Raw genomic sequence first — 11,421 nt, 5'->3', positions numbered from 1 at the left:
CTTTGTGATAGTCTTGCTTACCATCGCCACACACTTAGCATACCAAACTGCAAAAAAAAAAAAAAAACTCATACTTTTTTCAGGTACCTGTGAAGATTGAGACTCATATTGTACAGGGCCAACCAGGACTCGCGTAGGCGTTTTATGTCTCGCAGAATGTGGACCCGTCCCTCTTCTGAAGTCCTCTCCAAAACCCCCTGACCCTGGACCTCCATCTGCTGCAGCTGAAGCTCCTTCTCGGGAAACTCTCCCAGTGCTCTCTGTGGACAACAACATGGCACTTTAATCACAGAGAAGGGATCAACAGCTATGGAGGCTCAACAGCCAGACTGTTTTTAATCATGCAGCAATCCTGATGCAGCTGCCATGAATCCATTTCATACAGCGTAAGGTCATTGTACAGGTAGTATTTCAAAACTGACACATGATTCATTACTTTTAGTAAGCAGTCGCAGCACACCTATACTGTATGTCATATGTCTGTCTGTCAATCCAGCTGTTAGTGAAGTTTCTTAGTGAAGTACACATGTCCATTAACATAGATCGATAGATAGATATACATACATACATTTAAAACACACAAACGTACCTTTAAAATATACAAAACAGAAGTTTTACAGTGTCTATTTTATGATGTTCAGAGTTCAGTTTCTAGTAGATGTTCTTCCAGGCCAGTGGAACTAAGCAACAAACCACAACAGACACACATAATCTAGCTCCAAAGCCAGCCAATAGCAGCCAGTAGAAGACTTCACACACATTTGGCATTGAGGTTTGGTCTAAATTTATATATAAAAAAAATCTTTATGGAAACAGTTTCTTAAAATCTCTACCAGAAAAATAAGAAAATTACCCTAAATAACCCTAAATCCTCAATAATTTGCACTGTTTTTGTGGTACCAATATCTAGCAGCCATGAGCAGAACAGGAGCCTAAAGGATAGATCGGAATATTTAAACAAGTCTATGACATTACAACTTGTCTGATTGCCTAACTACTTGTGTTCCTTGTCCCATCATTCTTATCTTTCTTTAATATAAGCCTGCTTCAAATAAAGCTGGTACCCTCTGCAGCTGAGGTAAATAATCGGCAAACAGCTAAACGTTACCAGCAGAAACCCTGTTGCACACCTATTCATTTTGAAAGAGCAATGGCCAGTGGGGAAACACTAACATTCAACCGACCAATGGTGTTACTACATCATTTACATTGTTACATTTTGGTTTAAAAACAAATATCTTTTGCTACGTATACACCTCACATTCCCCCTGCTCTGGCGTTTCCCCCTCTCATTCCCCCTGCTCTGGCGTTTCAGAGCCCCTAAACCGGAGACATTTGAAAACACTTCTGACTCGTTTTGGGGGTTGTGTTTCAGTCTCAACGGCTGCAAACGGAGACCTTTGAAAACAACCGGCATGCCTGATTGGGTCACGACGTCTCGTTCTCTGAGAATAAGCTACTAACGTTACCATGGCAACTACCAGCAACGGGCAGGGTATACACACTGCTTCCTGTTAACCCAGTACAGTGAATGTTGATGTGATATGCGGTTTGGTCGTGCTATTTTAAACGGAGATTAGAGCTTCCACTGGAGCTAAAAACACTTGCACGGAAATCCTTTTGGCTCTAAACTCCGCTTGGAAACCAAAACGTAGCAATGTAAATGTAGCCTCAGTAAGTCAGGGCCAGACTTTCGTGTTAATAGGGCTGGCCCTGCTTTGCTGAGGTGCGGTCAAAAAATGTTTTACCAACCTAATTTTTTGGTGTTTTTTGTTAGAATGTCCACAGGTTTTTAAGACACCACAAATGTGTATATGAATGGATACATGATGGAAGAGAGTGTCAGTTTCCAAGGGATAAGTGCCATGCTGCAATGCAAGTGCAATGATTATAAGGCAACATCTAAAGTTATGTGGAATACTTATTTAAATGATTTCTAAACACATTTAACTTACTAACTATCACGTAAGTAAGTGAGTAAGTTGTGCTTATTCCGGTCCGTGTGTTCTGGTTTAACTGAATTATGACTTGTGAGTGACTGACACAGAAAAAAGGGCTGCATCAAATTGTGTCAAATGGGTTCAAGGTGTAAAATCGCATACTTTAGGTAACATGGTGTCAGTAAACTACACATTCATGTTTAATACTGGCTCAGCTGTGATGAGGTCACAAGTTGTTAATTGCAGCTTTCCAACACTGACTCTCTCGCGGCTGGATAAGAAAAGTATGAATTTTTCCTTTTTTAAACTTCAACACATCATTTCCTGCCTGAGGTGAAGCGCACGTATTCCTCTGTGCCGGCTGTTTAATGAGGGCAAACAGACTGAACAAACGGTGTTATTGTGTCGGAATGAATTTCTCCTCTCGGGTACACACGTGGTTTCGGTTTTAGGCTGATAAGACTGATGTTAGTTTTTTTATTAATAAAAAGGAAATCTCAGGAAACCTTTTTCTGCACACTGCTACATATATTTGATATTCATTTTATAGTTAAAAAGAGCACCGCCCCTGAAAAGTACTATAGCTACTTATAACAATGTTCAGTTAATGAAATGCAGAGGTGAAGAATCTCAACCCATGGTAGGTGATGAGATTGGCAGGTAGGTCAGTGTAATAATGAAGACTAATTATAAAGAGTCTCCGTGGGATTCCCATTACAAATTCATGACTAGGGTCATCACTAAGTCACTGTGTGAGCTGCCATCAGTTCTTTCACAGAGGTGGTTGACGAGACAGTAAATCAATGATAGGACAGCTGAGGACAGTGATGTGAATGAATTCCCGAGTTTAGCCATCATGAACCCCCGACACCTGCAGGTCTGGCTTTCCACACCACAAGCAAAACAAACATTTATCTAATCTCCTAATTACACAATGAACCCTAGCATGCTAAACCAGACCGTAGACGTCACCTCTTGGCTGTATCATGATGAAATTACATTTGAAATCATGTTTCGAAGATTTATAGGAATATTACAGGGCCATACCAGTGGCTTTGCACAATCAGCCCGGTAAATCCTATGTACAGTGTTTCCCCTTTCATGCATTCGGCAGCGGCACCAGATTCAGCGACGAGTGAGGATTAACAAAACATCTCACCAAAGGACTGCAGTTGAAAATTTGCCAGCTGGCTAACACTGGCACATTTACAGAAATGTTAATTAATGTGCTTTGCCCTTATAAATAAATACATTTAATTAAATGAAAACCCTCAGACATTGCCACCGTTTAGCAGTCTGTTATTGGACATTTAAAAGCATAGTTGGTGGCATTGAAGGCTCTGCTGCCGGTCTCGTTCAGCGAAGATGAGAGACGATATTAATTCACAGTTTATTAACTAATGTAACGTTAGGCCTATGCCTAGATGGTGTACAACTGGATATACTCTCATCTCATTCATCTAAAATGCATGTTTGATGCTTTCATATGTCAACACTTGGACTAACATTAGCTTGGAGAGCGAATTTACCCGTTGGACCACAGACTAAAGAAAATGACACCACCCAAACTAGCAGTCCGTCCGACCGGCGGTGAGATGTTGCGGTTTGTAACATTAGATTTGGCTTATCAAAGATTCTAGCAAAGCAACACAGTACAGAAAATAAGCAGACAGGTCGGACCACCGTGTTTAACTTTACATCTTTAAAGGGGTGGTTCAGAATTGTGGACATAGGACCTCATTTCCAAGTTAGCCAGTGTGTTATCTATCAGTGGAGACAGTTTAACACTTTTCATCCAGTCCTTCCAGTTGCAGAGTTCACTGGTGCTAGGCTAGAGCAAGTCAACAGTATCTGCTAGCCTGCCACTAAAAACAGTCTTACCCACTCCACAGTACACCCGAGGCAAATAAATTATAACGGCAGACTATCAATGTAAATGTATGTGTTGATAGAATAATGTCAGAAATAAAACTACCCTTGCATCGCATTGCAATAGTTATACTTTGTTCCCTGTAGTTGGTAGCATAGGCTACAGCAGCGGCGGAGTGATATTACCTAGGCTACTGAGAAAGCCGGTTTCCATGACAATCACACGTTTATTTACCTGCTGCTGCAATTTGCATGTAAACTGTCCGAGCTTACATGACTTTTCAGTCAGCAATTACCTAAAGTTAAGAACCAAGAGTATAGTTATACCGTTAGCTAATGTTCTCTCCACAATGCACTGAACTGTAACGTTATCTCCACTAACGTTGTCACTCTTAATCTATCAGTAGCAGCTAGGCTAACGTTATGTAAGGGGCTAGCTTTATTAGCTAGAGTAGCCTACCAAAAGTTATTACCCGTTCATCAGTAGCTGTTGGTGCATCTGGAAAGACGGAAGGAACCGCATTCGTTGTCAGTGACTTGTGCTTCTTTAGATTGCGGGGTTTTTCAAAGTCGTTTGGTCTAAAATCATCACTACACATTCGCCACTTGAGTAGAGTCTCCGCCTTGATGTCCAAGCCAGCAGCAAGAAGCCACAGTTGGTTCCTTTCTGGATCTCCCAATGGAAATGTGTGGAAACTTTGTGGTGCCCATCTGTTTGGTTTATTTTTACAATAGTAAAAATGGATTGGATAGTTTCCAATCCAATGCTTCATTACCAATGTACTAGGCTACTACTAGGTGTCCCGACTGTACTGTGCTTCTCTGTTTACTTTTCGGCGCAGTACTACTAACCGGAGCAAAGTAAAATTCCGCTGCTGCTGAGAAATAGTCCCTCAAAATGTAATGCGATCATTGAGATGCAAGGGTAGTTTTATTTCTAACATTATTCTATCAACATAGACATTTACATTGATAGTCTGCCGTTATAATTTATTTGCCTCGGGTGTACTGTGGAGTGGGTAAGACTGTTTTTAGTGGCAGGCTAGCAGATACTGTTGACTTGCTCTAGCCTAGCACCAGTGAACTCTGCAACTGGAAGGACTGGTGTTGAAAAAGTGTTGAAAACGGTCTCCACTGATAAATAACACCCTGGCTAACTTGGACATGAGGTCCTATGTCCACAATTCTGAACCACCCCTTTAAACATTACAGTTACGGCGGAAAATAACAACCGAAGTAAACAAGTATCTCTGCAATTCAAATCAACGGCCATTTGTCGTCACAGTGATTCTGTCTATAGACTACTTTACAATAAATATAAACATTCTGAATGTGTCCCAGTGTATTTCCCGTTGCAGTGCATGTGAATGACCTTAACTGACAGCAAGTTAACAAGGACCCAGGCTGTTGCCTAGCAATAGAATTCCATTGAAAAGGTCTATATCACCATCTCATGAAGGCTGGTTAGAGGAGGTCATGTTCAAACTCAGTCAAACATACTACTTAATGGGGCTCAACTATTGTACCAAGGCTCAGTCCTTACCACAGCGGCCCAGGTTTCGATTCCGGCCTGCGGCCCTTTGCTGCATATCGACGTTCCCCCTCTCTCTCCCCCCTTTCCTGTCTACAGCTGTCCTATCAATTAAAAAGGCACAAAAGCCCAAAACGTAATCTTCAAAAAAAAAAAAAAAAAAAACATACTACTCAATCCACAATTTATTTAAGAACTGGTAACTGTCCTATATCCATTAATGTGTACATCCCCCTTCCAAATCCTACAGTAATATAAAACTAAGGCCTTAAGACTGAATAATTTTCTCTAAAAAGTGCTGATTGTAAAACCAGACAGACAGACAGACACACACACAGACACACAGACGCACACACACACACACACCTCAGCTTCGTGCTGGCGGCCCTCAGTGCTCCACTCTCCCGAGGGGCTGTGGAAAGACTCCAGCTTCTGCTTCATGATCATCAGCCACTTCTCTATGTTCAGCAGGCTGTCGTGAAAGCTCTCGTGGTCTGCGATGCTCTCCTCACTCTCACGCAGCTTCAGCTGCAAACAAAAGAAACAGATCAGCTGGACTGTCAGTGGCTGGGGAAAAACATTTAAAAATGCATGGAATGCATTGGCAATATCTGCAAACAGTTGCCACTATGCAAACAGTAACTTTCCATTACAGTACCGTAAAATTCATTTTTACCAAGACATCAAAATAAATCCTCGGTGTTTGTTTTGCCTTGTGCAACTGTTTCATTGTAACAGATCAGTGTACTCGGTCACATTGGAAACAATATATATCAGTTTTTAGTCTGAGTAGGGTCCAGTGTTGGTGCCATGTTGTTTCGTATGGAGCCAGTTTACTCGAGAATCATGCTGGCAGTATGTTTTGGATGAAATCACACAGTATTTGGTGAGTGGAGGGATTGTGAGCAAAAGTGCCACATTTGGGTTACCACAGTGTGCACAGAGAGAAACAATTCAATTCAATACACTTTATTTATCCGTTAGGAACTGCATTTGTATAAAGTTCACATACCCAGCAACACAACACAATTTACCACACACATCACATACCAGCAGTCCAACAGTGATCAGTAGGTAAAACTCACAAAGCACAACACATGAAGAATAGGCAATACAAAAAAACATTATGAAGAATGTTAAAATGTATATATAAATAAATGAATAAATAAATAGATCAACTATTCATGAGTCGAATGGATGTAGGCACGGAACTCGACATGGCTCTCTTAGTCCTGAAAGTGAGTGAGCTGTATCTCTGGCCTGAGGGTAGTATTGGCTGTACAGTGCGTGAGTGGTGTCTGAGGCTATTTGTGTTCCTATTAGTTTAGTCCTTCAGTTGTAAATGCTTATCAGTGGTTCCCGATTATTGAAACATTTGTAGAAAGCTGTCAGGACTGACTGGTGAAACTGAAGTTTGCGGAAAAACACGCGCTGCTGACAAGATAGTTTTCAATGAAAAGGGTGCCGTCAATCCAGGAGTGGGCGTGTGAGATGGCTAGGGTGGCCGCGTTTGAAAAAATGTCATAGAAACGGTTTGCCAGATTGGATTACTATACTAGAAAATGGAGAAAGTACCTGAAGTTTCTGGAGGGCTCCTAAGAAGCTTTGTGCTGGGGAGAGACATGTATGATGGGCTTATGGTGTTGTCATTTATACATATGTTTATTTGGTTTATGGTTTACTGTCTATTTTGTTGAATGGTCTGGAATGTTGTAGTTGCCGTTTCATCTTTTCTTGGGGGGGGGGAGATTTGTTCATGTTGCAATTGTATGTTTTGTTGAAAGAATACAAATAAAAAAATGTTAAATCACAAAAAAAGAAAAGATAGTTTTCTAAATGTCAGCACTGTGTGTGTGACACAGCACTGTGTGAACATTAATGCCATTTCAAACCAGGTAAATAACAACAGAAGTAGGTTGGATGCCGTTAACTGTTCTGTCATATTGCTTTTTACAAAACTTTATACTGCAACACAAGCTCAGCTGGCTTTGTTTTTACATGAAGGCCTCTTCTGCTCCGTGAGTTCGCTGGTCTGTGTGTGCGTTGCTGCTGTGTTGTGTGTACAGTAAGTGGATTTACTTGATAGATGCGCCCTGAAGATGCATATGTGAAAAACAAATGAGTCAGAACGTTATCCATTTGAAACCACTCTCCTGTCTTACCCTGGCTGCCTTGTGCAAATGCTTCCACTCAGCATGGAGCCTCTCAAACTGAGTCCTGTTGCTCTGACTGGACGAGACCAGCGTCTCCAACGCTGCGATGTGGGCTTCACAGTCCTCCAGGTCCTTCTGGATCACCTGCGGACACACACAAGACACACAGTGGGACAGCAGGCCAAGGGAAATAACACAACAAAGCCCAACTATCAGTTCAGGCAACACTTTGTTTAACATTCTTTTAAAAAAAAAAAAAAAAAACATCTAATCTGTAGATACTACAACATTCAGTTTGAAAATTTCAGCACAATCGTTTATAATAAATGTAATCACTTTGACAACACACAGTGTTCACAGTGATTACCAAACCCAAGTTTCAATTCTCATTGTGAACTGAAATTAACTGAAACCAGTGGCTGCCTGAACATAACACCACAGCATTCGTTCACAAATGACTGTGATGTTAAGTGTTCAAATGTAGTAATTTAAACACACAGCATTATTCATGTTGTCTGTTATGGATCAGACTGTGTAACTTCCTTCCATCAAGCACTAGTGTCTAGGGCTGTCCCGAATACCATTTTGTGTGCTTCGAAGCTTCGGTACGAATCAACAGTGAATATTCAAAACTTTGGCCGCCGTGGGGGAAAGTCCTGTTATGTTATTTAAACCCCCAATGTAGCAGATGTAGACTTTATATTTCACAAATGCTTTTTTTGGTCAGATCGTTTATCGATCTTGACATTTCCGACTGCACTCGATGGCAGCTTCATTTCACGGAGAAAGAGAGAAAGAAAAGAGACGGAGGGACTTAGGAAACAGTCAGCTGTTACACAAACTCCTGGGCAGTTCAGTGCTTCTTGTGTTTCGTGTTTTACCGTCATAGTGTTTTAAAACTTTCTTGTGGTAGCGATAAAGGCAGTGATGTTTCCCGTTTCCTGTACGGGACTCTCACACCGTCTCAAAACACAAGTCTGATTGCCGGTTACATGACTGGCCACCGCAGCGTGACGTCTGGTTGCATTTCACCAAAAGCTGAATCGGTCTCAACTATATTACAGTACTGTAAAAAAAAAGAAAGAAGGAATATTCAAATCCCAAAATTGGAATTGAAAAACTACCCAAAGAACGAATGTCAAATATTCGGATCCAGCCCTACTAGTGTCTTTGACTTTTTTGAATATGATAAAGCCTACACTGCAAAAAGAGTCAATTTCTGATCTTCTCACTGTGGCTATCTACTGTTACTTTAGAGAAGTTGCATAACACTTGACTTAAATTCATCTGCCTGAGCTGATGGAGGCTACGATGTGACAGTGTACACAGAGCCTCTTGTGTTCCGGCACACATTTGGGCTGACTTGGCCCTGGTTTAGTCTGGGATTAAACTCACCCTGAACTGGTCGGACTGGCTTTTCTTAGCCAGGATGTCAGGCTGGAGGACGTCAGCTGCCACCAGTTGGTCCCGGTGGCTGGCCAGCCGCGAGCGAATCAACTCTGCGGCGTCACCAAAGTCCTTGGTTCTTGAGATTAAGCCCTGAGAGTGTGTGGGGGGAGAGAAATGAATCATCAAGTGTTGTTGTACAGCCGGTCATGTCTGGACTGTATGGTGAAGCATTGTATGAGGAGGATGTCCGCTTTGTTTTCACCTTTTGTTAACAATTCACATTTCCAAAACAGTCCTTTGTACAAAAACATCCCGTGGTCAGTTTTCAATCGAATTTCGTGGAGTTATTTTGTGACCGGCACCTTCAGACACCACCCACCAAGAGCCTGGGTCTGTCCGAGGTTTCTCCCTAAAAAGGGAGTTTTTCCTCACCACTATCGCACTAAATACTTGCTTGCTTTTGGGGAAATTACTGGAATTGTTGGGTCTTTGTAAATTATAGAGTGTGGTCTAGACCTACTCTATTTGTAAAGTGTCTTGAGATGACTTGTTATGATTTGATACTATAAATAAAATTGAATTGAATGAAAATGTACATTTAAATGGATTCCTCTGTGCCATTTTCTATGTAAAAAACTTGACTTAGAAGTGCCCTGCTGTCTAAAACGTTTGATTTGGAGGAAAAAAAAGATTACTCTTAGAAACGGTTTATTTATACTGTAAATATGGCAACTACTTCTGTTTCTCTGCATGTGTTTCTCCTTTTTACATTTTTTATGAAACTTAGAACACTAATACTGTACTGGTCAGCTGAAGAAATGGCTTATAGATAAGATGGCTTATTTATAGATGTACACATTGGACTACTGACTGCCTGTTGATTTTGCTGCCTGCCTGCAGATTGTCTTGGTTTTTTAGTTGCTGTCTTTATCGGATGTGTTGTTACTTGTTGTGTATTGTGCCTGTCTGAATGTTGGTCTGTGTATGTTGCTTTTACGTGATGACTGTAATTAAATCACACATAATATTTTATATAATAATTATTTTTATTTTTTTTTAGGTTGCCATTTTTAAAACTGACCTGGGACAACAGATGACACTTACTTTGCTGTTGATTAATAAGCATTGTCCCTGTCAAATAAACAAATAAATGAAAAGTGATTTTGAGTTTGGTATGTGGTTTCTCCCACACCCTCAGATATTTTATATTTCTTCAGTGTGATTAGTATTTGTGTGTATGAAACAAGTAAGCAAACAAACCATCCATCCATACTGAAATGAGTCCTGCACAAGGAGCTTGGGCCTTCTAAACTATTACTGCACATTACATGTCTTTCATTACATGTCATTTAGCTGACGCTTTTATCCAAAGCGACTTACAATTGCTATATATATATATATATATATATATATATATATATATATATATATATATATATATATATATATATATATATATATATATATATCTCAGAGGTCGCACGCCTCTGGAGCAACTAGGGGTTAAGTGTCTTGCTCAGGGACACATTGGTTGATGTATCGCAGTGGGAATTGAACCCAGGTCTCACCAAAGGCATGTGTCATATCCACTGCGCCATCATCACCTCTTTCAAACACTATTTGGAAATAATATTTTAATTTTAATTTTAATTAATTAATATTTCACTTAATAACATTGACTTTTGTCAGGATGTGCTCTGAAAGTTGACAACCGTGAGAGAAACAAGAAATATAAAATATTTGGTTGTCCTTCGACTGATTTCCAGGTGTTGGGGACTTCTACCGCATGTGTGAAAGAGTCGTATAAATATATATATAATATAATATATATAAACCCTTTAGTGTCTCCGGGGGGGGAGGAGAGATGGGGGGTGGTGGTGTGAAGTCTGATAAATGTCCTCAAGTGTCACTTGAGTCTGCATCGGTTGGTTTTGAAGAATTCACGTTTGATAACAAAAAAAGAAATCTGGAGGCGTGGAGTAAGAACTAAGAGTCCCAGAGCTCTGTAGCCCGCTGCTCATCCTGGATGCAGGCAGGATGCTCCAGGCTACATAAGCTGCTACTAGCATAAACACACCTGATTCTCAACCTGCTAGCTGCCCAGTGGCATATAGGATATAGGAGGATGCTATAGGAGCGCAATGCTAATACTTTTTAAAAGCTTTGTAGACCGAAAACAGCCAACATAAAAAGTTTTTTTTTTTAATTTTTTTTTTTTTTTTTAAAGTGTCTCCTGGGGTAAAAATGTGACTGTGACTGCTGCTAGGACCCAAGACTAAAAACCAACCAATCGAGATATGTCATCAAATATCACATTTAAAAAGAGTTTTGAAAATAACGACACAGAATACATTGGCCAACGTAACGCTGTAAGCACAGTTTTTGACTAAAATGCCAGCTCTATAAGTTATCTATTTTTTATTTTGCTGAATTCCAAAATAAGAGGGTGGATGGGCTGAGTTTTTAACATTACAATTACAAATTTGAAGAGTTACATTAAGAGGCAAAACAATTCAGATACGTAATTTCAATGCATAAA

General features: G+C 40.4%; 1 protein-coding gene across 1 annotated transcript in view; it reads right to left on the bottom strand.

The window, feature by feature from the left end:
* Window positions 1-11,421, bottom strand: part of syne3 (spectrin repeat containing, nuclear envelope family member 3) — a 54,254-nt gene that overhangs the window by 23,973 nt on the left and 18,860 nt on the right. Inside the window, exons 9-12 of the mRNA XM_078278184.1 lie at window positions 8,889-9,032; window positions 7,503-7,637; window positions 5,707-5,868; window positions 88-260 (exon numbers count right to left, since the gene is read on the bottom strand). Of these exons, the coding sequence (XP_078134310.1) occupies window positions 88-260; window positions 5,707-5,868; window positions 7,503-7,637; window positions 8,889-9,032 (614 nt within the window). The remainder of the gene's footprint in view (window positions 1-87; window positions 261-5,706; window positions 5,869-7,502; window positions 7,638-8,888; window positions 9,033-11,421) is intronic.

This window comes from Sander vitreus, chromosome 20 (genome assembly GCF_031162955.1).
Source record: "Sander vitreus isolate 19-12246 chromosome 20, sanVit1, whole genome shotgun sequence".
In the NCBI taxonomy this organism is placed as follows: domain Eukaryota; kingdom Metazoa; phylum Chordata; class Actinopteri; order Perciformes; family Percidae; genus Sander; species Sander vitreus.
Note: the sequence above shows the minus strand (reverse complement) of the source record. Positions and strands in the feature narration are given on the sequence as shown.